The sequence below is a fragment of the Emydura macquarii genome, unplaced genomic scaffold (assembly GCF_026122565.2).
Source record: "Emydura macquarii macquarii isolate MOO-44397 ecotype Brisbane River unplaced genomic scaffold, CSIRO-AGI_Emac_v2 contig_968, whole genome shotgun sequence".
In the NCBI taxonomy this organism is placed as follows: Eukaryota; Metazoa; Chordata; order Testudines; family Chelidae; genus Emydura; species Emydura macquarii.
In genome coordinates this window covers 18,541,113-18,568,983 of record NW_027131105.1, presented here as the reverse complement: position 1 = coordinate 18,568,983, position 27,871 = coordinate 18,541,113, and the positions used below count along the sequence as shown (strand labels likewise).

At 39.7% G+C, this 27,871-nt stretch overlaps 1 protein-coding gene across 2 annotated transcripts in view; it reads left to right on the top strand.

Annotated features, from left to right (window-relative positions):
- Positions 1-26,764, top strand: part of LMCD1 (LIM and cysteine rich domains 1) — a 69,118-nt gene extending 42,354 nt beyond the window's left edge. For both annotated transcript variants that reach the window (XM_067544396.1, XM_067544397.1), the window contains exons 4-6: positions 10,003-10,338; positions 18,893-19,108; positions 22,343-26,764. In XM_067544396.1, coding sequence (XP_067400497.1) covers positions 10,003-10,338; positions 18,893-19,108; positions 22,343-22,501 — 711 coding nt within the window. In that variant the 3' untranslated portion in view covers positions 22,502-26,764. The remainder of the gene's footprint in view (positions 1-10,002; positions 10,339-18,892; positions 19,109-22,342) is intronic.
- Positions 26,765-27,871: the final 1,107 nt, after the last annotated feature.

Genomic DNA, 27,871 nt, shown 5'->3' with positions numbered 1-27,871 from the left:
TTCCATGGTCTAAACAATTGGGATGCTCATACCCCAAGAATAGAAGCCTTGGGTGCTTGCTGCATTGGTCTGACTCTCCTGCAAATCTAAATGTAAGACATTCTGGACCTTTTCAGGGCACTGGGTTTGTTTCAGCTAACCTTTAAATTGTTCTTGACTCCATTTTTCAAAAACAAGGCCGCTATATTAATGCTGTAAGGACCAATGCAGCATCTACATCTGATACCGTATTTTCAAACTTCCTATCAGTCTTACGAAAATGAGCCATTATTTCATGTCTATTATTGAGACTCTCTCCTTTTAAACAGCAATTTATGAATGGCCTCAGAGTCAAGAAAAAATAATGTGGACTTAATTTGAAGTGTAGTATCTGTCTTCATTAACCAGAAGCAGAATCATTACTTATTTTCTGACATATAAATCACAAACTGGCCCTAAATCTCTAGAGGATGCAGTATTACTTCTTCTTTAATTCTATATTGTATAGGCCTCAGGATTTACTTTCCTAAGCTAATTCTGCACAGAGCCAAACTGCAACAGCCATTGTAAAAATGGTGTTTACTTTGTGGTTTAAGCTGAAATAGCTTTTGTAGTTTACTTTACTACTTAAAGTAAGACACTGATGTGATAACTGGCTACTAAGAAATAGGCATGCAAATGCTACATTTTTGCCACTCGCAAATGCACAGAAAGACAAGTGCCTTTAAGGAACAGTTAAGATTTCAAAGTTGGGGAACATGATGATTTATAGTATCAGTAGAACACTAGTTACTATGCAAATAAGAAAAAAGACCAGGTCCCTGCCCTGAAGTCTACAGATTCAGGCTCCAAGACCATAATAAACACTTGCTCAGACTAAATTCCTTGTTTGCTTACCCATGTGAATAATCCTATTGAATGCAATGTTCTTGCTTGTGTAAAGACTAGCACTCAATACTGCCAACCCATGCTCATGACAATAAATGATGACTTACATCTGTTCAACACTTGGCCTCTCTAGCCATAGTTGCCTTTGCCCCTCTGCAAATGACTGGAAGTGCAATCATCCCTGTCCCATTGAAATCAACTGCATCTCCCAGAATGATCAAGCCGTAGGTGCTACTCTCACAGAAAAACTTTCTTCTCCTTTCTTTCTTTGATTGTCTTGAATCTCTTGGGTCCAGAAATCTTGTCAGAACAGGCTTTTTCACAGAATTCCAGTATCTCCTACTTCCAGCTGGCTTGGAATATTGAGAGAATAGGCCTCTTGATACTTTGATACTTCCAGAGACTGGAAGCAAGTGATGATGCATGAAAATAGGAGTGGTGGGCTGGAGTTACATGAGGGACAAGTTAAGTAGTTTGGTTAAGAGAGACATCACTTATGCTGGCAAATATACTGTGGCTCTGCATGACCTTCTAATGTTACAGGGTAGAGTGTCTGACTTAATCCTTATGTTTAAAGGTTCATTGTCACTTGAAATGGATGAGAATGGGATTGTCTGAGCACCTGTTTTAGAAATGAAATAGAACACAAAATCTTAATCCTCCATAGATTCTCTCAGCTCAGAAGTGGAGATAGAGACTAGGACAACTAACAATTGTCTGAAATAAGACTTCTAAATTTCACTGAATATTGCAGGGTTCAGAATAAAAACTGGGTGAAATCCTGGCCTCACTGGGTAAGTCTACACAGGAATAAAAGACCCACGGCAAGGCTATGGCTGGCCTGAGTCAGCTGACTCAGGCTCACAGGGCTGGGGCTGTAATACTGCTGTGTAGACATTTGGGCTTGTTCTGGAGCCTGAGCTCTTGGACCTTTTGACAGTGAAGGGCTCAGAATCCAGGTTCCAGGGGAGCCCAAACCTCTACACAGCAGTATTACAGGCCAAGTCATTGAGCCCAAATCAGCTGAACCATCCCAGCTGCAGGTATTTGCTGTGTAGACACTTCCATTGTAGCCAATGGGAGTTTTGCCATTGAGTTAGGTGAAATCCTAGCCTCTCATGTCTCCCACTTTCTAGAGCAGATAGTTTCCTATTTCCTGCAAGCAAGTTTTAAACATACATAAGTAGCTAGCAACACAACTAGGTTGCTGCTCTGTCCATGCCTACACAGTACGCTATAAACTGTTTACTCTAAGCTATTAAGGATGCTATGTAACTATTCTGTTGTACTTCTTAAGTAGCACACTCAAGATGTGTAATGTGATTTGAGATCCATGTGCACCATGGGGTGGGAATGAGTCGAAATGCAGGAGTTGGCATAAATTAAGGAGAAATAAGGCGAGGGGGGGGGGGGCGGTATAGGCATCCAGTAGCATACAGATCATTACTGCTTGTTAAAGTTCTTGTGTGCGTCAGTTCTAAAAATGTTTCCTCTGTTTGGTTCTTTGGCTTGGAATCTTTGCATATGGGCTTTATTGCATATGGAACTTAAATGGTTTTCATATCCACCATACATAAACATAATAACTTCATATATTCTGAAGCACAAAGGCCCTCCATCAATAACATGGTCATCTTTTTGCAAACGTAACAGTTTCAAAAATTATGAAGACAATAAATACCTGCTGTGTCTGGTGCTTGGAGGGGCCTCACTGAGATTGCTCAAACAGGGCATACTGCAAAGAATGAGGCAGATGATCCCCAAAACTGGTGGTTTATTCTAATAAGATTCAGCAGCCAGCAACAAAGCAGCTTCTACAATATCTTACTGGTTACCAAAGTCCAAAAATGCAGCAGTCCAGCCCTGGGCTCCCACCCAGACAGCCAAGTCAAATAGGGTAAGGATTACTTAAATTCTCTTTCATCATATATAAAGTTCTACCAATCCCAAGAGATCAGACACGTTACCCACCAGGTCCATGAATATTTCAGATATTACACAAACGCTTACAGCCAATTAATTTATTAACTAATCTAAGATTTATTTAACAAGAAAAGAATTATTGTGGTTCATTATACATACAGATGAGTAAAGTTCTTTGGTCAGTTTCATGGTAGAGATGGTGAGCTGCTGATTTGTAGAAAGTTCTTCCAGAATCAATTCCATGGGTTATAGTCCAATAAGCAGACCAGGGGCAGAGTTTAAATTCTTCCCTGAGAGATTGAAGGGTTAATCCATAATGGACCTGGAGACCTCAGTCTTGCGATTTGAACTTCCCCTGACAAAGCTTAAGCAGATCTGAGATGACCAGATCGGGCCGTAGGTTTGTTATATATTTTAATAGATATCTGGTAGGCTAGATAACACATGAGGGGACCTTCCTGAATGAAGAATAGGCAGTATATAACATTGCTTTGAAATTCAACTTCTATTTTCTATGTATACACAGGAAAACTAATAGTATTAATTAACATAAGGCAATGATCTATTCAAACTGTCAAGGCATTCCATTATGGCACAGACAATTTAAGCTGAAGACAATGGAAGTAATATTTCCTGCAATATCTTAACCTTAAGAGCAAAGGCATAACTGACCCATCTCCAAGCATAATATAATGTAATTAAGACATGAAAGGGAGAGCTAATCTGATTGCTTGCAAACATTTAACAAGATATAGGTAAATACAGACAAATACAATTGGTATTTACCTCTGCAGTGTTAGGAATAGAAGTGCCATATTCCTCTTACACCCTTCCTTCCTAAAAGGAAATATAAAGAGAAACATCTGGAGACAGGTACCATAAAGAAAATACAAGAGACTGGATGGCTGGTCTGTAACTTATTTTTCCTTAAATTAATAAGTTGGTAGCTAGGAGCCCCACTATTATCTAGTGTTCAGTTCTATTTATTGCATAGGGACAGTGCTGAAATGATCCCCTGCCATATTCAGCACTGAAGCAGAGACATTTCTTACAGCTAAACACAGTCTAGACCAAATAAGCTGTTGATCTTAATTTTGTGTTTTGAGTTTTGTAATGAGAATGAGCCAAAAATGGGGTGCTACATCATCAGAATGGATTTTAAAACAAACAGTCCACCAAATCAGGTCACCTTCTTTTCCATGCCCACTCTTTGGACTTGGCTAATATATAATGCAATTATGGGAACAAATGAGAGAAAATTTTTAGATATTTGGAAGTAAGATAGCCAATAGAAAGACTTTTAGGGGAATTTGAGTACTCAAATTGCTTTGAGCTATGTGCTCTGGCATTTAAACATCATATAACCACACGCACCCATTTCTGAGGTTGTGTTTTTCCCCTTCAAATTAAGCTAGGATAATTTTTAGGCTGCTCCAAAATTTCTCTTCTACGCAAGAATTTAGAAGTAAGTGTAAAATTGCTGGATTCATCATATCAGGGAAGCATTCACGGTATTTATTCCTTAACTAAATTGTATTCCCTATTTGGGGGAAAAACAGAGAGGTTATTGTTCACTAGAATTTTGCAACTATGTAACAACATTTTTCAATTGAAAATTGAGCACTGTGTTGTAATAGGGAAGCAAGAATCCATCTTCTTTGACTGTCTGGCTACTTAATCAAGGAGCTACTGCTGGTGTGTGTGTTGGGTTTTTAAAAAAACAAATACAGCTGGAATGTTTTATTTAACCAATGTTTGTCTTTCACAGGTCCCAGGGGGAGATAGGAAGCTTGCTGGGAGATCCAGAGAACAATAATGGCAGTTCGCCAAAGTAACATGATTGATTTATTAAGCATACGGCCCAGTTCAGATTACCAGAAATCCAATTTTCACCATGATGAAAGCTGGCTATTGGATACTGCTGCCTGGACTAGGAAGCATGGAGGGAGGGTTATTTCATATTCATTGAATTAAAATGACAGTCATTCAGTTTGGGCCTTTACTTACCTATTAATTCATAGCCATATTGCCCTTTATGGTTATGGGTCTACCACATGCCTACTGGTAATCATGTGTCTATACCAATGCAGTGTAATAATCCTGTTCAGAGGGGAGAATATTTGGAGAGCTTCGTAGTAGTTGGGTGAGTTGTCTGCCCCCAAAGTTCAGACTAACTAAAGAGCTATGAATTAGATTCTTACAGAGGTGGCAGGATGGGGTGTTCAAAGGGGATATCTCTTTTCCATGAAAGATGCTGAAACCTTTATCTTAAATCAAAATCACATTGGAAATTATGAGTTGCTTTTTGTTGTAAAACCACACTTCCATTAAACAAATTTTCATGAACTTTGAACACAACTTTTGATAAGCATGACATTTTCATGAAAAATTCTGAACAATTTTTGTGAAAAGCTTGGGGAAAAAAGGCCTTTTTGGTCAGAAAAAACCTCTGATTAACCAGCAATAACTTTATTTTTTTCCCTTCTGAATACGAAGTGGAAATTTGAGGATTTTTCTTAATGTTCTGAAGTGGCTGGATCAAGAATAGAAGGAAGTTCAGGGCTGTTTCCAATGAGCTGTGTCAGTATAAGTTATGAAATGAATACCCAAAATCCCAGTGGAAAATGAAGAGAACATTTTGTGAAATAACTATCCTGAAGAAAATAGAAAGGGAGTGAAAAGCGAAAATAGTCTGGTTCCAAATTATCCACGGGGAGGCAACATAATAAAGCATTTGACTATACATAATAGTAGCAAAAGAAAGATCTGACACTCTTTTATTACCACTGAATCCAGTCTTCAGTGACAAGTTGGACTTCTCTGACCTGTTCTGCAGTCATGTAGGCAACTCCTTCATCTGAGAGGGAGAAAAAACACTGTATCTGGCCTTGTCTTGAAGATGGCAAAGATGACCAATACCTTTCTGAGCCTCAGAAGGGCCTGTGAATTTTGTTCTCATTTTTCATTTTCTGTGTTAACATGTTAGTTTAAAAAAAAAAATGTAACATCTGGCCCTGGCGTAAAATAAGATGCCTTTAGATAGGTATGTTGACAATTATACTGGTCTCATTGCCCTACTTTAGGAGCACACTAGTCTTGCCAAATTCTTATTAAATTCTTTCATTAAGGTGTGCCTTTTTCCCCCCCTTTTGCCTTTCGTGCGGCAGCTAAACTAGGTCAGCAAATTTTGAGCTGTCTAAATGTCTATTCTGTTATCTCAATATTTTTGGATAAACTTCCTCGACTCCTTTCCCACTCAATAAGTGCTTACAGCAGTATATTTGCACATATTTATTTCATTTTGTGGAGGCTGTGTCTATGTGATACAATTAACTGCACTTAAAGTAGCTGCAGTGTTTCTGTTGTTTGCTTTAGGTTTGTGACAGATGCATATGCATAAAGGTTGGGCAAATGTTTTCCCTTATATGGTCTTCTATGGTAACCCTTCTTCATAAAAAAATCAACATTTTTAGGGGAGCCTCAACATGATCTTGAGTTCAGTACCCATAGTTGTTTGTGTAGGACGTTTTTGGGGGGTGGAGGTTGTCAATTGTCAGGAACCAAAATAACACTTTAAGATATTGGTCTATTTAACTTATGGAGGGACAGATACAGTTTGTCTAAATGTCATTGCATCCAATCACATTTATTTACACTGGCAAAAATGTGGGGTGAAAACCTGGTCCTTGTGGAATTGAATGGGATTTTAACCATTGATTTCCGTGAGGCCAAAATTTCTCCCATTAGTCTGGAATCCGGTGGAAATTTTGTGATATTTCTGAAATATCTTCATTCTGCTAAAAATAGTTGAGGAGAAAATTTTGCATTAGAGTTTTACTAATCTTATTGACTGTTTTGCTCTTCTGTGTAAACAACATACACTAAACAGTTAAGTCTCCATTCCTTTACTGTTCCATTTGCAAATGCTGACAGAGTAGGACGCTAACCTAATGCAGCTGGATGCTGGGCTTAAAAGTGAATAACAGGCAGCCAACTGGCTGCTTATTAGCTCTTCACACTAAAGTAGAGGAAAAAAGGTCTCCATTGGGAAACTCCCTTTCCTTTAAAATCCATGCCAGAAATCATTTAAATGTACAGACAATATCCTGCTGCAAATGTTAATTCAGCATGGGACAGGAATTGTCATAGGACCAAAAAAAGCTATAGCCAACTGGCCACCAAGGGACTCTTCCATCAGATTAACTTTAGGCTATGTCTACACTGATCAACTTTTCCAGTTCAATTGAGCGGCAGTGAAGACCCGCTCAATTGATCCGGAAGTCAATTTAATAAAATTACCTACCCAAAAAATGCAGTGCTGCGTCGACGGGTACGCATTTCCTGTCGGCACAGCATAGTGGGGATGGTGCACTAAACGGAAGTTACGAAGTCAACGGGAATTATGCAAGCTATGCAGAGTAGCTTGTGTAATTCCTGTCAACTGCTGCTGAATTTCGCTGGCAGTTTGGACCAGACCCTATTTAGAGAGCTGTTTCTTAATTGCCCTCTTTCAAATTCTGTCCCCACAGTAATGAGTATGAAGTTGCTGACCATCATCCATATGTGACAAAATCAGTAGCACGGTAATGTTGGAGACCATCTATTTTAAAGCTGTAGGTTCATGAGTCACCCAACTGCTTATTGGCTTATAGGTTTATCAATTGTATAAAGGAGAGAAATGAAGGATCATCTGCCCATGTATAATTTGCAGTACTTTTCTTGTAACATCTTTCTTAACTAACCAAAACTCATTAACCCAAGTGCTGTGTGCAATTCCTGAGGCTTATAAACTGTAGCCTTTGGTTATACAAGGCTATAGACTCGCCTCTGACTCTCCCAGTTGTAATGGCTAGTAGCCACCTGAGATCTTCCCATAAATGTCCAGATTCCTTTTGCTGGCTCTGAGCTGAGCCAGAATGGACTCCTCGCCCCACAGCCCGATGCGATCTAAGACCTCTGGTCGACTCCATGCTGGAGCGCGTTTCGGCTTTGCAGTAGCCATGAGAAATACAGCGACAAAGCTCTCTCCACGCTGGCAGCACAGGAAATGAAAATTCAAATGTTCCCAGGGCTTGAGGGGAGGGGACATTTCCAGGTAGCGTGACCACAGTACATCACAGCGTGACTGTCCAGAGCAATCACAACAGGACATTGTGGGATACCTCCCGGAGGCCAATAAAGTCTATTTAAGTGAAGTTGTGTCTACACTGACACCAAATCGAACCAATAAATTCAAATTAGGCACTTCGCCACTTGCAGAGGTGGTCTTATTAAGTCGACTTTTGCCACGACTTAAATCGACTTAACTGTAGTGCCAGTGAAGACGCAGGTGTTCGGAGATTGACGTAAGTGACTTTACATCGACCTCCGTCGCCAGTGTAGACCAGGCCTTAGTTCTTGTTGTAGCCTTTAACTTGAAAGTGCCTCCTGTGGCCATATTTTAACCTAGAACATTTGGGACCTTCTGTACTCAAGTAAGAAAAAAACATTATTTTAAAAAACTAGACAAGCCAGCTTTCCACAAGGTGGGAGAATACCCAGGTTCAATAATGTCTTCAAGTAAATCATGTTCTTGTTAGCAAATACTATCTTTTTAAATCTAAAAGGTAGAAACTGGCTGCAAACAGAGGTAAGCCTTTTGACATACAAAATCCTAGCATGGTGCAGATAGAAAACTGTTTTTTCTAGGGTTTGTTTTTTTTTTCTATACGTGCTTAACAAGCCATTAGATGATGAGTGAAAGGGGCATGCACTTGGGATTTTGGTGATGTTATAATTATGCTGCATGTAGCTATCAATGCTATGTAAGGTCCTGATCCAACTCACAACTAAGTCATCTGGAGTTGGATGGGAGACATAAGTGGATAGTGCAGAAAGCAACTATCAGAGGCTTTCAATAGTAGCCCTTGATGGAGCATAATGTAGTGATATGATGTGGCATGGGCTAATGGTGTTGCAAGTTCTGAATCAAAGAGGAACGATTTGTCATCCTAACCAAATGTGGATTGGATAAAGCTCTTCTGGTGAACAATTTTTTCCCCCCAATATCTAGGAAGAGCCCAAAAGCCAGCATCAGTGAAAATGATGTGAATAAAGCCATAAACCCATGGCACATATCACCCCTGCTAGATGCTGCCCTCCCCCATACCCGCAGTTCGTCCCCTCCATTTTAGAAGAGAAAACTGACTTTTTTAATACAACACTCATTAATATTAAGCCAGATAGAGCAGTAAACACTGGTGTAGTTGTGTACAAAGGTGTACCAACTAGTCTGTTGCCTTCTGGTTGCTTAGACACAACTGAGCTGATTGCACACTTCAAACTTTTTCTAATAGCTCATCTGAAGCTAAAGATTAAGGGCTGGTTCTCAACTTGAGTGAATTTTGATGTTTTAGTTGCCAGATATGCTTCTATTAGACAAAAAATCTGTCTTGGCAACCAAAGACATTCATTAGAATGGCTTGTTTACGTAGACTTGAACTCTTTTTAATGCTCAGAAGGGACTTCTGAAGGAAGTCTATTTAAAATAGAAGAAGTTATGTAAGGGCTCAAATAATTATACAGGCTTATCCAAACCTATTGGAATTGGACATCTCAAATGAACAGGTTAAGTTCCCCTTTTCCCCTCACCTTCCACTATTTAGATGACTGCCAGATGTATTGGGATGGGCACAAGAATGTGGCCTAAAGGCTATGGCACTGGACTGCAACACAGAAGAGCTGTGTTCAAGTTCTACCACTGCCACTAACCAGCCTGGTTGACCTTGCAAAGGGGGATAATGGTACTTTTGTGAAGTGTTTTGACACCTATAGATGAAATCTGTTATAGGAGCTAGATATAATGCTATATATGTTACAAGACAGTATTTCCACTCCTGGTCACAAAGAGGCTGTGTGACTTGAGATAAAATAACAGGTTGGCTGATCTCTCTATGTATTAATAGAGCTGGATGGAAAAACAAGAAGGAAAAAAAATCAAACATTTGACACTTTCCTGTCTTTTATCCAAATTTTATTTGAAATTGAAAATTTTTGACCAACTCTGCCTTTGAAATCTCCAAAATTAGCTTCCAAAATTTGAGCTTAGCTCTTACTTTCCTCTGAACATGTTTATCCATTTTAGTTCTAAACTTATGAAGCATGCACACAGAGAGCTAGTAGTCTTGTGTAGGAACCACTTTGAGAATAATCTCTTCTTTCTCCCTCCATCAGGCTATACAGTACATGGAGCTGATTCCAAAGGATATGCAACCAGTAGCAGGCACGGAAGGGGCCTACTATCGTCGTAGGCAATTGATGAGGCAGCTCCCTGTTCATGACCAGGACTCTTCCCACTGTCGTGGCCTTGCTGAAAGTGAGATAAAGCTTATGGAAGATTTTGTAAAGAGATATAAAAGTGATGCTCTGGGAGTGGGTGAAGTTGCACTTCCTGGCCAAGGTGGCAGCACCAAGGTGGAAGGGAAGCAGCATGACAAAAATGCAGCTGCAAGTAAACTGCCTGTTTCAACCAATGGAGCCCTGAGTGATTCACCAACGGGAGTGGAGTATGTAAGTGTCCATATTTCTGTGAAGTTCTTCTTCTGGAGGTGGATGTTACTGCATGGTGACGAGTTCCCATTGCCCAAGCAACTTTCAAAAGCATTCAGTGTTGGCCCAACCCTGCTCTTATTGAAAGTAGTGTTTGCCCAACATTGATCGCTTCTTAAAATCCCACCCTAACTCAAAAGCTGACTGCCTAAATTTAAGCACATGGGAAAAGCAGCCTTTTTTTCATTTCCTGCAGCTCCCATTGACTTCAGTGACGAGTTATGGGTTCTCAGCGCCTTCAAAAATCAGGCACAAGTTGTCTTACGTGGGGCATGAGAAAATGAGGCACACAGTCAGTGGTTGTATTTTACTACAAATTACTGAATAGTTCAAATAAGTCTTCAACCCAAATAAAAGGAAAAAACCTTAAATAATAGCAGGCAGTATTTTTATCTGAACGTAACACTTTGAACATGTAATGGTGGAGGTGCTCTGCACTGAACTTACATAAGCAGTTATATTTCAAGGGTTTATCACTTAATAAATCTAGACTCCATCATTTTATAGATGTGCACAGCTGGGACTGAAAAATGCATTTCCGAAAGGATCCAGAATCTTTTGTGCATAGAGAATATAAATCTAACAACGTAAAGTTTTAAAAGAGGGTCTTCAGTGATCAGAATGATGATTCCAAGAAATGCCTGTCATAAAATATATTCATTGAGTTGGAAACTTATTTCATACTGACACTTGCCAAGATAACTTCAATGATTGATTTAAAACTGAAAAACTGTGTGATTTTTATTTTTATTTATTTATTTTTTTAAGGCCTTGTTTTCTTGTAAATATTATACAGGGATTGTAGTATGTCAAGTGCAGTCACTTTTCATTCCATATCAAGTAAAGACTTCTTATTAATAACTTTCTCTATGTCCATGTCCATTAGTATGTAACTAACTATTTTTTTAGAGTCTGGGAATACAGTAGAGGTTTTTTGAATATTGCAGCAAAACCTCAAGCTGGGGGAAGATTCACAAACAAACTAAAAAATTTGCTATCCGAAAAAGGAAGGCTTCCATTAAACTCATTTATAAAAGCCATCTTGGCATGGAGCGTTTATTTAGACTGGAAGCTTGTTCTTCCAAGTAAATACATAACTGTGGTGTTATTCTTCTAAGAACTTAAAGCTTTATTTTTCTTCAGGCACCAGCTGAAAATTGAAATTGCTTCAAAAACAGCACAAATGTATCTTTTGTAATTAACGTATCACATAGCTGAACTTTGAGGCAGCACTGTAAAATTCCACAGCAGGTTTTGCCATACCAAAGAGTAACTTCACATTTCCTAGTCTAACACATTCAACTTCTTGAGATCCCCATCCACTCAGGCCAGTTCAGCTGTGTTAATTGCTACATCAAATCATACTAAAATGGATGCTGTTGTTAATGTCCTAATTTATATTGGCTTTCATAGAACTGCAGAGGAATGAATCCTGAAAAAGTAATCCTATTATAGAAAAACTGACGGGGGAAGTGTCTGATTCTGTAGTCTTTCTGTAATCACAACGGTGAAAACTGATAACATTTTACTTCCACTTCATATAATTGTAAATGGCCAAGGAAAATAGAATTAGGCTAGATAAAGATCAGGGCTGGCTCAGCCAATGCTGAGATTCCTGCAACACCAATGCTAATGTGACTATTACTCTTCATGCTCCAGTACTGCTTGATGTGCAGAACAAGATGCTTCATACTAAGAGCTGTGTGGTGACATTAACTTGAGTTTCCTGGTACTCTGTCACTGCCTTTTGTTGGAACATATCTAGAGCTCTACACGGATACAACATTTTGTGTGTCCGCATCCGATCCGCAAAGGTAGTCTGAGGCTATAAAGCAGATATCCGCAGATTTGCAGGGCTCTAAACATTTATTAGATTCCTCCCTCTTCCTTTTCACACTAGCTCACATTTCCTCTTCCTCTCAACACAGACACACGCACATCAAATACTGGGCACACTCTGTATTCTCCTAGTCTCTAAAAGTGGCATGGGCTGAGGAGAGGTGGTTCTGCAATAAGGGCATCATTGTGCACTTTGATTCAATGGTTTTATACCAGCAAGCCCCTCATCCTCCAGTGACAGTACACTTGTAACAGAGTTAAGAATTGGTCCCTGAAACTTAGGAATTGCAGTTAAGGAGCCAAACAAGCCTCAGGCTTTTCCGTCATTCCCAAATTTACTTGAAATAGCTCAGGACAAATCTTCGTCTTTGTGTCAGACTCCCATTCGGTCATGCACAATTCCCTGATCTGTCTTAAACACTAGAAAAGGATGGCAGCTATGCACTGGGCTGCAATTTCAAATCCTTTCCCATTTGTCAGGCAAAGATGTATATTGGTATTTTATTCCTTGAAGAGGCAGGCCAAGAGTGCAGCAAATAGTATTGTAATACAGCAACTACCTTGCAATTAGTGTGAGGCCAAAACCATAGGGAAGAACTGAACAAAATAGAATATCCAGAAAGAGATGACTGGGAATGAATTTAACGTCACTTTAATACAGGTAGAGAATAAAGTAGAAAGGGATGGAAAGACACCTACAATCCTAAAATTTAGAGCAATGTTTTAGTTGCCATGTAGACCATTATGGCTCTAGATCCAAGTACCAGTAATATCTAATGCCACCATCTTCTGTGCATCTCCCAAAATCCTAAAGTATTAAACCTAAATATTCCAACACCTTCACTGCATGGACTTGATTGATTTTTTGCCTGTGGGATCTCTCTCTTCTCCCCTCCCCCTGCTTCTGCTAGGAGATTTCAGTCAAATCTGTGTCATAATCTCCATGCCATCTAAAGCTGCCCTCAGAGGGGGGAGCATTTCATCTGTGGTCTTGGGAATTATCAGGAAAGTAGACTATGGTTGCCAGTTTCCTGACTTCCAAGACCATGGGTAAAGGATAATGTCAAAGAGCTTCCAGCCATTGAAGATACGAAAGCCAAGGTTGAGGGAGGAAGTCAGTCTTGGGGCCTAGTAGGCATGTGAAATGGTAGGGTGAACTGTCAGGGTTTTTTTCCAAAATTCAGTTTTGCTTGTTCTCTGTTATAACTCGAATTCACAGGGTATGGACTCAGGTGTTCCCAAAAGAGAGGTTTGTATGAATCCCAGCAGCTGAGTTTCACCCTGCCCTAATTCAAACTGACTTTGCTGTCAAGAGATCATATTGAAGTACGGAACTAAAACCTTGTGTAATATGCTCCCAGCTTTGCATAGTGACAACACTAACTCCACGTGAGACTATTCCAGTTCATTTTTCTGTGAAGTAATTGGTATCCCCTTGGTAAGTCCCCTTCAAGGTTCTTGCACATATCAAGTGGAGAATACCTATCTTGAAACTACTGTTGCACGCTCAGGCAGCTGTTTCCTCCTGGAATCAGTGTATAAAGTAAACCTTATTGTACCAGTGTAATTCTCTCCCTAAGAAAGAGAGCTGTAATTGCACTTTTTTCTGTTTTGGGGTGGGGGGGGGGTGGGGAGAGAAGAGTTCTATAGCTATAGCAGGACTGTGTTCCTACTATGTATCTCTTGTTAGCCAAACTAATTTTCTGTCAGGCAGAAAACAGAATCTTTCTGACCCACCCAGTCTCAAGAAATGTTCCAGTCTTGCAGCCAGCATGTTGGAATCAAACAAACCAAACAGTTAAGCAGTCAATCAAAACTAGCCACAGTTCCAAATAGTTTGAGGTCAGCAGAGTCTAATAAATATTCAGTGGAAGCACAGCCATATTAAAAAGAAAAAGTAGCTTCAGCTGTGGAAACGTCAGTTGTAAAAGAGCTTTGAGCAGTCCAGTTTGAAACAACTCCAATTGGGGGAAAAGGGGGAATCCATTTTACTGGCATTCAGTTAGCCCTGGTGGTAGCCAGCAAATGCAGTATTTGCTCATCCCCAAAGAAATGAAGCTTTAAGATAAGAGTGCCTTATTGGGATCCCTGCTAAATATGCAAAACAATGCCATTTACCACAAAGCATAATAAGTGAAAATATTGCTGTATAATAATTTTTGATGCTTTGTGGAGACTGAATAATCGCCATAAGCGGGAACAGAGAAGCAAGTTCTGAGTGTTTTTATTGGCAAGAAACATAAGCTTGAACCCAGGGAGAATATGTGCTTGTTAATGTTGTGGTTTAATAGTCAGTCACAAGATTAGCAGAGTTGGGATGGGTCAGTTCTTGGAGGTCTCCTCTATGAGAGGGCAAGCATTCTTCAGGTTGCTGCTGGGCATGATGGTGATTCACTAGGTGTCCCTCTCCTCCCTGAGCCAAGACAAAACCAGGGCCCCAGACTGATGTTAGAGGATGCCACTGAAGTTGTCTGTGTTCAGATGGTACGTAAAACCAATGCTTTGGTCCTATGGTATCGTTTAAAGAGCCTATCTTACTTTTTGTAACTGTAGGGATGTTAACTCTGAAGTTCTGGCCAAAATCCAAGTTAAATGATGATTCTCCAGGGAATTTTCAAGCTATTTTCCTCTCTGGAGATGGATGAGTGAGCCCTACTAATGTTTGTGTTCATATTTAGTGTTTTGGAACCCTTCAGGATGAAAGGGATTGTAGAGATGTGACAAACATCCTTCCATTCCGGTGTAAAAATGGATGGGATGCCAAATCAGGCCTTATCTGTTAAAGCCAAGATACCAGCATGGGAGGGGTTAGGATTAAAATTTCAAAATGATCTGGAGAAATGGTCTGAAGTAAATAGGATGAAATTCAACAATAAGGACAAATGCGAAGTACTCCACTTAGGAAGGAACAATCAGTTGCACACATACAAAATTGGAAATAAGTGCCTAGGAAAAAGGACTAGCGAAAGCGAACCAGGGGTTATAGTGGATCACAAGCTAAATTTGAGACAGCAATGTAACACTGTTGCAGGAAAAAAAAAAAAGCAAAGATCATTCTGGAATGTACTAGCCGGAGTGTTGTGAGACACAAGAAGTAATTCTTCCGCTCTACTCCGTGCTGATTAGGCCTCAGCTGGAGTATTGTGTCCAGCCCTGGGTGCCACATTTCAGGAAAGATGCGGACAAATGAGAGAGAGCCCAGAGAAGAGCAATTATTAAAGGTCTAGAAAACATGATTTATGAGGGAAGACTGAAAAAAATGGGGTTTGTTTAGTCTGGAGAAGACTGAGGAGGGACATAAGTTTCAAGTACATAAAAGGTTGTTACAAAGATGGAGAAAACATGTTCTCTTTAACCTCTGAGGCTAGGACAAGAAGCAATGAGCTTAAATTGCAGCAAGGGCGCTTTAGGGTGAACGTTAGGAAAAACTTCCTAACTGTTCGAATAGTTAAGCACTGGAATAAATTGACTAGGGAGGTTGTGGAATCTCCATCATTGTCTAACCTGCTCTTAAAAATCTCCAAACACTTGTTAGGGATGGTCTAGATAATACTTAGTCCTGCCTTGAGTGCATGGGACTAGACTAGATGACCCCTTGAGGTTCCTTCTAGTCCTGTGATTCTATGAATTTGTGTGGCCTTGCGTTTCCAAAATTCTGCTATGTCTTCTCACTGGCTAAGATGGGGCAGAGCAGAATATTTGAACTCTGCAACACCATGGCAATGTTCCCAGCAGTGCTGCCCATGCAGACTTTCCTCCCTGGTGTCTTAAAGCTGCCAAGGAGCAGTTACCATCATTCAGATCAGCAGTAATTGGTATGTAGTGCACTGCAACACAGCATACGGGGTTTTGGATGTGTTTTGCTTTGAGATCTTTTTGGTCTGCTGGAGCATGAAACAGGGAGTAAACCCATGTAAACTGAAACTTTAGGAGGAGTAAAGTTTGTACAAACCCTTGGAGAAAAAAATTTGCAGAGCTCTGTTTTTGTTACAACAGCATCACCACCTCTCCCTATATGACTTCATTCTTAATGACTCCCTGATGCACTGGGACACTTCAGAAGTCTGTCAAAAAGAATTCAAGCCTGCCATGGTTCACTCCCAATCTGGTGGGTTCCCTTCCATCGGGAATGAATTGAGAGAGAGGAGATGAATATCCAGATAGGTGATGACTATTGCTCCAACTTTCCAGTTGGTTTGGTGGTGGAATTCTTAGCAAGGCACTCCAATGAGCCCTCTCCCACCCCCCCCCCCCCACCTCTTCAGTTTATAGACCTGCACTGGGTTTATCTAGAGCTGTGGAAATAAAGTCAAACGTTATACAACTTTTAATATTCTTTTTTTATTTAAAATATATAATTGCATAGTCTATAAGGCTGCCACTCTGAGCCTGGAACACGACCAAACCATGAGCCCTGCCCATCTGCCCACACCCCTTCTCCACCCACAGGATCTTGTCAGAGCGCCCAGAAACTCACTATATACACACTGCTGGGAAATGTTTTGTGTCTTTTTCTCTGTCTCCTGGTGCCCCTCACCTAGAGACACATATAAACAAAATTGCTGTTTGTTCTAAACGTGGGTTAGAGAAAGCTTGAATTTAAATTCCTAACTTCTGATCATCCACAACTCTCCCCATGCTCTTAAATGCTGTGAGATAGTTAGTCAGAGATTTACTTGGCGAAACAATTAATCAGGCAGAGCAATTTTAAATGGCAACATGTGTGAGACAAGTTGCTTAAGCAGTACATCTTGTTTCGATGAAACTTTAACCAGTGCTTCAAAGACTGCTGGTAGAATATTGCTTTACAGCCAAAGGCTGTGTTGGAAGAAACTCCAGCTGCCACTTAAAAAGCACTTCATTTGATGACTGAGAAACTAAAATGCTGATCAGTGCAGACTCAGCAGCTACCAGTCAGACTCTGCCCATTCAAAATTGTAAAATGGGAACGTAAAGGGCAACCTGTCAGCCATAATAAAGTCTCTCTGGTTTTTGGCTATAGAGAAGAGACTTTTTTTAAAAAAAAGAAGTATTTTAAAATGGTGGCAGGATTTCCCATTGTGGACTATAACAAATAAACCCAACTGATCCTATATGTCTCCCCAAGTACCTGCAGGTAGTTTTCACTTCCCATCCTCTGTAGACATGTGGAGTCTGATTCTTTTACCACTGAAGTTCTTGGAGCTACTGGTTTTAAACCAGCCTATGTGAAAGGAGAACCAGGCTTCTAATCTCTCAACACCTGACAAAATTACACCTGTTAAGACAGGCTGAATTTTTGGTTTTGAGTTACAAGATGTTATGTAAATGTAAAATTAAAACTGGTCAAGTTTGTAGAGGACATGCAGATTGAGGGAGTTGTAAATCCTGAAGAGGACAGGTCACTGATACAGGGAGATCCAGATAACTTGGTAAACTGAGTGCAAGCAAACAATGTGTTTCACTAGGGCCGAGAGCTAGGTCAGGTTCTTAAGAACAAAAACTGCAGACTGCATTTAATTTAACAAAGAGAAGAATAAGGAATGACTTGATCAATCTATAAGTACCTGCATGAGGAACAGAAACTTGATAATAGAGGGTTCTTCAATCTAACAAAGTATATATATATATATATATATATATATATATATATATATATATATATATATATATATATATATATATATATGACCCCATAGCTAGAAGTTGAAGCTAGACTAATTCAGACTGAAAATAAGGTGCAAATCTTTAACAGTGAGGGTAACTTTATTATTGGAAAGATTTATCAAGGACTGTGGTGGATTATCCATCACTGATATTTTTAAATAAGGATTGCATGTCTTTCTATAAAATTCACTGTAGTTCAAGCAGGAATTAATTCAGGGAAGTCCTGTGGCCCTGTTATGTGGTTGTCAGACTAGATGATTGCAGTGATGCCTTACAACCTGTGAAAATTTTTCTCATCAGAAAGTTACCGGGCCAGATCCTTAGTTGATGGGAAATTTGTATTGTTCCACTGACTTCAGACGAGCTGTGTCAACTTACCCCAGCTGAGGTGCTGGCCCTTAATTCTAGCAAGTCTTTAATACCATCTGTTGCACAACTTTGTAGCAATGCTTGCAGGGGCTCCTTAAGACTGGTCTCTGCTTTCACTTAGTCACTTCCTCCTTCAAAGAGATATACAGTATCACAGTAAAAATTGACAGTTGCTCCTTTGCTCAGCTCTTCCCTCTACTTTTGAAGAGAGCAAAGGGGATGTGAATAACTTAAGCCTAAATTATGCAGCTAAAGAAATACCTAAATTGGACATTTTATACAAGAATTCACGCTTCTGCTGTTAGGCCACGGATGGTTTAAAAACAAGAGATCTTAATCCTCCTGCTTTAGGACATAAGATGATTATCTGGCTGAGACTCAGACCAGAAATCATGGCAGTTATCCTTCAATACTTACCAACTGCATAAGAATAAAAGATCCAAAAAATGCCATAAATCAGGAATTCCTTTTTAAAAAGCTACCAAAATATGCAAAATTCTTAATCATGAATATGCCTTGTATTTTTAGCAGGTTTGATTGCCATATGAATCAGAAAGTATTCTTGTCCGGCAGAGGTTACCTCTTTGGTTATGAACTAGCCGGATATTCATCCCCTCTTCTCCCCTCCCACATGCAGTTAATAATCTATTCTCTATTCTAGTGCTGCGAGATCTGCAAACAGGTGGTGCCTATGGACTGCCCTGTGGTGTATGTGGACAGAGCAGGCTACAGTCGCCAGTGGCACCCAGCGTGTTTTGTGTGCTACAAGTGCTCTGAACCTCTGGTTGATCTGATCTACTTCTGGAAGAATGGTGCGGTTTGGTGTGGGCGCCATTACTGTGAGAGCATAAGGCCACGCTGTGCAGCTTGTGATGAGGTAGGGCTGATTCCCCTCTGCAATTCTGCTACCCCTAGACGAACTGGCTTTCTGGAACCCTGCGTAAAGAGACCTGTAAGGCCAGCTCCTGCCTGACTGTATTCCTCCCTCTGTATACCCAGGAAACTCTCTTCTATCTGCATCCTGCTTATTTGTGGGGTTTCCTCCCTCCCAGTATGTACATGTTTTGGGGGAGGGGCATATACACTCACACTCGCACTCCTGTTTGAGGCTCTGTAGACCTGGTGATCTTCCTGACTGAACCAAGAGGCTCAAATACCAAATGCAGAAGGTAGTTAGAGAATTTGTTCTCTGATGCTTCCCACTGGTGCTAGACAAGTGTCAAGGACAAGAAATCTGGCTGGTGAGTTGGGGATGTGCAGTATAGGGCTACTGGAAGAGCAAGCCTTCCATGCAAATAGATTGCAGTAAAGGAATCAGAATGAATTGGAATCAGAATTGGCTTCATATGCTGTTGCTTTTGTTGAAACAGGCACTTGTGGTTTAAAAACCTTTACATTTTTAGAGGTACTGAGGAGCCAGCATTTGAATCAGGATTAGATTTAACATGAGGTTCCTTGTATAGGACTGGGTTTCAGGTATGGAATTGACAGTGGAGAAAATGTTGAGATCTGGTTGTATCATATTTCTTGCCAACAAAGGCATAATATTGCAAATTTTTCCATAATCTCATGCCAAAATCTCCTCACAAGGGCAACCATTCTTGTGAGATTTTGCTCGTATTAAACGAGAAATAGCTAATATTTCTCCTCTGGTTTTTGGATCTGACCTAGAATCAAAATCACTGGATAGACGCAGACTCTGATCCAGAGATTTAGTCTCAAATTTGAAGTGGTACAGGTCTGAGATCCTAGTTTGGGGCCACTTAACTATTAAGAAGCTTTGTCAAAGAATAGCTAATTGATATTGCCACTATTCAATGTGATCTGTCCTAAAATACCTTGGATACTGGTCTCAAATGTAATCCAGTATGTTGAAGGTAGACTATGTAGTTGGTTGCTCATAGGACCCTATATCTCATTAAGAGAAAGAAGTGATGAAAAGGTTTTAGAGAAATGCCACGCACATGATACAGTTCTGCGGTGACCTAGAAGCCTACTTTCGCCGTCTCTGACTCAAGGAATATTTCCACCACACCACTGAACAGCACACTAACCCTCAGATACCTTCCCACCAATGCTACAAGAAAAAGAACTCTACATGGACTCCTCCTGATGGTAAAAACAGCCTCAAAAACAACTCTGACATTATAATCAAAGAGGCTGACAAAGGAGGTGCAACAGTCATCATGAATAAGTCAGATTACAAACAGAAAGCCACTACACAACTCTCCAACACCACATTCTACAGGCCACTGTCCTCTGATCCCACTGAGGAATACCAAAAGAAACTACACCATCTGCTCATGAAACTCCCTAAGAAGCATAGGAACATAAACACAGCACCTTATACAAAAAACTCACCGACCGCTATACGTACCTACATGCCTCCAGCTTCCACCCAGGACACATCACACAATCCATTGTCTACAGCCAAGTCCTAAGATACAACCGCGTTTGCTCCAATCCCTTAAACAGAGACAAACACTTACAGGATCCCTATCAAGTATTCTTAAAACTACAATACCCACCTAGGAAAGTGAAGAAACAGATTGACAGTGCCTGATGGGTACCTAGAAGTCACCTACTACAGGACAGACCCAACAAGGAAAACAACAGAACGCCACTGACCATCACCTATAGCCCCCCGCTAAAACCTCTCCAACATATCATCAAGGATATACAACCTATCCTGGAAGACAAACCCTCACTCTCACAAACTTTGTGGGGCAGGCCAGTCTTACAGACAGACAGCTCCCCAAACCTGAAGCAAATACTCACCAGCAACTGCACACCATACAACCCAGGAACGTATCCTTGCAACAAACCCCTTTGCCAACTCTGCCTGCATATCTACTCAAGTGACACCATCATAGGTCCTAACCACATCAGCCACACCATCAGAAACTCATTCACCTGCACATTCACTAATGTGATATACACCATCATGTGCCAACAATGCCCCTCTGCCATGTACATTGGCCAAACTGGACTGTCTCTATGCAAAAAAATAAATGGACACAAATCAGACATCAAGAATGGTAACATTCAAAATCCAGTAGGAGAGCACTTCAGGCTCCCTGGACACTTTGGTAACAGACTTGAAAGTTGCCATACTTCAACAACAACAAAAACTTCAAAAACAAACTCCAGCATAAAACTGCAGAGCTGGAACTCATATGCAAACTTGACGCTATCAGACTAGGTCTGAATAGAGACAGGGAGTGGCTAACCCACTACAAAAAATAATGTTCCCTCTTGGTATTCACACCTTCTCATCAACTGTTGTGAGTGGTCCTCATCCACCCGGATTGAATTAACCTCGTTAATACTTGCCCTCCTCACTGTGATGTAACTCACCCATCCTTGCATGTGTATATATACCTACCTAATTGAAGTTTCCACTTCATGCATCTGACGAAGTGGGTTTCTGCCCACGAAACTTATGCCCAAATACATTTGTTAGTCTTTAAGGTACCACAGGACTCTTGTTGTTTTGCTCTGACATAAGTTGTGCATGTTTTCTACAAACATCCTTAAAAGATGTTGAAGCCATTAATATTTGCATTAAAGCATTGCAGTCTTGCAGGAGAAAAGCATTGAAGCATGGTCTAGAGCTGGCATTTTTCCCTATTAGGAAAAAGAAATATGAGTAATCAGATCACTTCATGTTCATCCATACTGTTTTGGGGGGCCAGGCTCATCTTCTAACTCTGTCATAAATCTAGAGTAACTTAATTTTACTCAGTATAGATACACTGATGTACATCCACTGTAACAGCAGAATCTCCACCCTTTATTTGCATTTAAAATATTTGGGCTGTGGGGGTAATTTTTTTTTTTTTAAATGAAGCTACATGTAATTGTGGTCTGTGGCTTTGGTTTAACCATCAAGAATGATCCCATACTCTGTTTTTACAAGTTATCTTAAGAACAACCTCAGTATCTAATGGAGATCAGTAAATGTGTTTGTTTTGTTTTGTTTTTTGGTGGGGGGGTTATGTACTCCAACTTGGCAAATGTTCTTTTTCTTTGCTCATATAATGAAAGGTGACAATCTATCTGTATGAGGGAAACTATGGCAATGAACAGAATTATTTGTTTACATCCACAGATAATCTTCTCAGAGGACTACCAGAAAGCTGAAGGGCTGACCTGGCACAAGAAACACTTTACCTGCCTGGAGTGCGAGACACTGCTGACTGGCAAATCCTTCAGCCTGGATAAAGCCAAGCTTCTATGTACAACCTGCAGTAAAAGCAAACATCCCTAAACACCAAATAGCTTGAGAATCCAAAGTCTGCTCTCATAAATCCAAGCTGGAATTGGTGTAAATTGACAAATATGTGGAAAGAGATGGGGAGGGAGGGAATTACTTCAAGTTTGGCTCAAACTAGTCTGGCTGTTCACTGGCAGACAACTAGATCCCCCTTCAACTGAACTGATTTTGGAGGAAAATAACCCTTTGGGGAGGAAACAAAAAAGGAAATTCACATGCTGGGGGATGGGAAGCAGATCTCTGGTCTCTTACTAAGAAAGAATTGCACTAACTCACTGGTATAAGTAGTTTCTGGGAGATCAAATCCACTGGGCTAAACTTTATAATTAGCATGTGACTAATCTGAACCCAAGAAATCCAGAAACATGCAGACTTTTGGTTCAACTGTAAGATCTTGCGGTATCCTTTTTCTAATGACGCATTTCAAAAGCCCTTTTTTGGCATACTAAACCTATGGTCAATAACGAGTTTTATGAAGTACATGTATTCATAGAAAACTAGCAATTTGTAATAAATCAATGGCTTCCTAGAATTAGATTAACCCAAGAAATTACATTGTGGGCAGGAAAATTATATGCACTGTGGAAATAAGCAGGCTTCTCCTTGTTGGTGTATAACGTCCCACCTTTTCACTGTAATTTGGCATATTGTCTGCAAGAATTTGCATATCTAGGCTTAATGGAAGAGTGGAATGATTGAGGGCAATTGACTAATAAGGTATGATAATTTCCTGGAAATTCTTAGACTTGTAGCACCAACACTACAGGCTTTAACGTCATACTTGTCCCTCTGCCTTTTACAGTTGGTGAATTTCTGGGAAGAGGCATGCTGTTCTTTTGAAATAATAATGGGATGGCCTCAAAGGTGGGATTTCTTTGGATTTTTATTCCATCATTTTGGTCTAGAAGTCTCATGGAAACCACCACTTTCATCAGAAGAGTCTTTGTTCTTGCTGTGCCTGATATACTGTGATAGCATTTTAATGCTCCTATCCAAGAAACTGAAAAGGGATTCTTAACTTCCAGACCCTCCCAATGCTATTATCAATTCCCTATCCCCATCTGATTCTATTAGACAAAAAGAATATCCAAATGGGTGTAAGCCTGGCCTTCTATATTATATATCCAATTTACTCACTAAAGAGAACTGGAATATAGCTTGCAACAACATTTCAAAGCTATATATGTAATATGCTTGGGATTGCTGGCTAAACTTCCATTGAACTATAGCGGATGACTCTTACTTTCAGACAGATTAGGTATAACTGCATGCTGAATGTGTGAACAATTATGTAATAATACTAGAAAATGAAAATATGGTGAAGTTGAACATGCAGTGAACACATTGGTACATGCACTTGAAAGCTGGATGCACAAATCAGATTTCCAGTTCTGCACACCTTAGTACAGGCACAATTGCACACCCAGTCTCAGCAAGGGTATATAGTACATATGATCAAACTGAAACCCAACTTCACACCTGACAAGGAGAACATCTGCCAATACAAATGAATCAATATAATTCTACATGTGGGAATGGATATATCCCCCTATAAACATCTGTAAAAATATAGTGGGGACTCTTTTGACGTACAGAATGAGAGCTCTGTTATGAATGCCACTGACAATGATGACATATTTATAATTGGTATTCCTGGACATGCTAGGACATTACAAATAAAATGCTACCTCCAGAACTCATGTAATAGCAACAAAAGTTCTGAAGTGATACGATTGTAATAGTCATGAGAACAATGAAAATGCATCATTTGTGGAGTAGCTACCATATGCATATTTGTGGGGTTGCCTATAGCCATTTTGTAAATCTGACTCATCTCTGATTCAGTTACTTCTGTGAACTCAGTAGGACATTATAAATCAACTTAAAATGTGTAGACTCCAAGTTATACTAGGGATTATTAAGCTTTGTTTGAACAGCTTTGAATGCAAGTAGTCAATGATCATTGAATGTTAGTAAAGTGTGAATGGAAAATAAATCCCCATTGCTTAGTTTTAGTGCACCTTCTTGATGTCCTTTATAGTATCCTGAATTATTGCTCCTAATGTATGTGAACTTTCTAAAATCCATCTCTTTGGGGGTTTTTGTTGTTTTGTTGTTTTTTTTTTAAATGTACCTTAAAAAATTAAGAAGAGCAAAAAGCGCACACTGCATACAATCAGTGATAAAAATAGCCTGAATCATGTAATGCTCTTTCGATAAATAAATTAGCATCCAGACCACCTTTAATGACAGGAATTCACTTTCCATGTGCGCACAAAGAATGCCATATTATAGTCACATCATTTCATAAAAGGTAAATATTTTTAAAAATGCATTTAAGAAACCTATACATCCCCTGCCACAAATCAATAAAACATTGAGTTCTTTTTTAATGTAGTAAGTATCACTGTAGCAGTGAATACAGTACATCTTTGTGGTCTACCTCCTACAGAGTAATTGGTTTCTTATTTTGCTTTAAGTAACCTGGTTGTTTATTCCTTGCAGTATATTTGCTTTGAAATGGACACAAAGGCAATAGCAGTCCAAAGCCAAAGATATGCACGATAAGTTCAGCTTCCATCTAAAAACTGTTCTGCTACAGCAGTTTGTAAAGAAATACATATGTAAGGTGATTTTCCTCTTTAAACAAAAAAACACAGGCTCAGATCAGAGTGAACAGGAGGTGGAACAAATTGTTCTTGTTTTGTTTTTATTTCAAAAGAATTTTCACAGTAGTAATACGTGTAAATGTCAGAGCAGATGAATGCAGAACACTCATGCCTTCAGGTAGGAGGACTTTGGAATCTTAGTTAAACTATGGAAAGGAAAACTATTTTCAGATATTTTGTTGGCACAATTTTCTCTTGTGCGCACTTTGTCCTGTTCAGGGCCTGATGACCCTGCTTACAATGATTTTGTACCTGTGCAACTTCACTGACCTCTGGCCTGATTTTTCCATTGTGCCACCATCCCCTTGAGCCAGTACAGAGAGGCAGTAAAGTTAGGGGATCCAGCCACTCAACAGTCCCTGTGTGGCATAAAACCAGCCCAATGAGTCTAGATAATATCTCTGCCCACCCACACTCTAGCCCCTCTGCATCCCCTGGCATCTCATGGTATAATCTTGCAAAGCAGGAGAATGGCTATAGCACAGCTTCACTCTGGCTATTCCTGGATGCCAGAATGACATTTGGAGCTATAGGCAGACAGATCATAAGTGTCTCTGATGGGATGTGAAGGGCTGAAGCTGCCCCCAAAATAGGGGAGGTATGTAGGGGGCATAACGCATATTAGAGAATTTGGCTTTTGAATAGCTATTCCTAATTTAAACTGGTATAACAGATCAGATTTGGCATGAGATTAACTAGTGCAAGAAGCTTTCTATTTCTGTATTAATATTCTACCCAGCTTTTCTGTGAGAATCTGGTCCTGCACATCCTTGATATGTGAGTATTCCTACATAAGTAGTCCTAATGAATGAGACCATTCCCATAAGGAAGGGTTGGCAGAATCAGGTTCTTAATTTCCATTCTGAAACCTTCTTGTGTTTTTTCTTATGGGCCAAAATATTTTGTATTATGTGGGTGTAAATCTGGTATAATTGAATTAACTAGAGCCCTGATGGATTTTCATCTGTACTATTAAGAGCAGAATTTGGCCTAGTGTTTGAATTACTGGAATAAAATGATAGGTTTATGCTTCTAGTACGAAAAATAAACTTATTTGGGAAAAAACCAAAATAATATAATAAACTCCTATTTTGGCCATTCTCAACACCAGTGTGTCTGCTCTTCTTTAGTTATCAAAAAATTTTTCAAAACCTTGTTCTTACTCTCAAAGTAGTGCTGGGGCAAGTCAAGCCAATTAAATCCTGTTTTATTTACTTAATCTGTCCGGATAAAATAGTAATTAAACTGTTTGCACCTCAATATATTTGGGACATAAGGTTCTGATTATGTAATAAGTGTCACTAATGATAATGTCTTCTACATATGTTTATCCTAACAGATAAAGATCATAGGCCACAGATTATAATACAATTATTTTAACATACTGTACCAACTGTATTAACTTGTATGTAGCCTATGTGTCTCCATTAGTGGTGAGATAAGACGGGTGAGGTAATATCTTTTTTTATTGGACCATCTTCTGTTGGTGAAAGAGATTATCTTTCTTAGTCTCTGAGGCATTCATACCAGTGTGTAAAGCCACTCTGCTCAAAACTTCTATGACATTAAAAAGATCAATTTTTTTCCATCTCAGGTGTCAGTATCGGGTTCACAAGAATTATATGAACAGCTCAAAATATGCTTGGCTCTTGAATCTCACTTATCATGTCAAAACAAATGCAAACATAAAGCCATACACCAATCAATAGCAAATAAAAGAAATACAGGGGCCTATATTCTTTTATGGCTCATCATCTTGAACAAAGAAGATTATCATAACTTCTTACACAATGTGACATAGTATGTCCTCTGCAAGATAACTATACCTACAGTGGCATGATAACCTATCCAGTGCAAAAGCATAAATGGAAGAAGGCACACTATCTGTAGGATTCTTTTACAGAAGAAAGAAAAATAAGAGAGGAATGTAGTATGATGATGCGCACTATACCTTAAGTTCTCTGATGCCAGAGCCATCTTTATGTGTTTGTACAACAACTAGCCCCAGGGCAACTTGCACCATGACTGCATCTCCTAGGTGCTACGGCGATGTGAATAATATCCCAAAAAAGGATGGTACATAACACAAACGCTAAATGTTGTGGTTGCTCTAATAAATAAATACTTAGCTGTTATAAAGTGCTTTGAGATCGGTGGATAAAAGGTGCCTTCTCTACCATGCAGAATATTAGCTGACCGCTGCAGGATGGCATCCATTGTGTATACAGTTGATACTGTTCTCGTCCCGAGACCAGCCAAATGGTCTAACGTGAGAATTACTTTAGTAATCCCCTGTTGCTTAACTGAGTTTTGAATCCTTGACATTGGCTGTGTTCTGCTTCCCCTAGATCTTCTACCAAATCTAAGTACATTCCCATGGTTAAGCCCTTTAATGCACCTGTAGCTCAATGGCAACGTTATCATGACCTTGTGGAAAAGGTCATTCACACTTCGGATTCATAACTGCCTCATCTTCAGAGGTGTAAACAAATAGAATGAAATAAACAGTCATGAGGAATAAGCACATAAGAATCAGTTTAGGCATGACAGACGAAGAAATTGGCTGTCGATGGGGAACATACAAGAACTCAAGTCTTCTAGGTGCATTTGCAGCTACTAACACATGCTATGTGTGATTTGAAGAAAGCAGCTTTAATAGGGAGTGCTGAGTGAACTATTACGATGAAAAAAAATC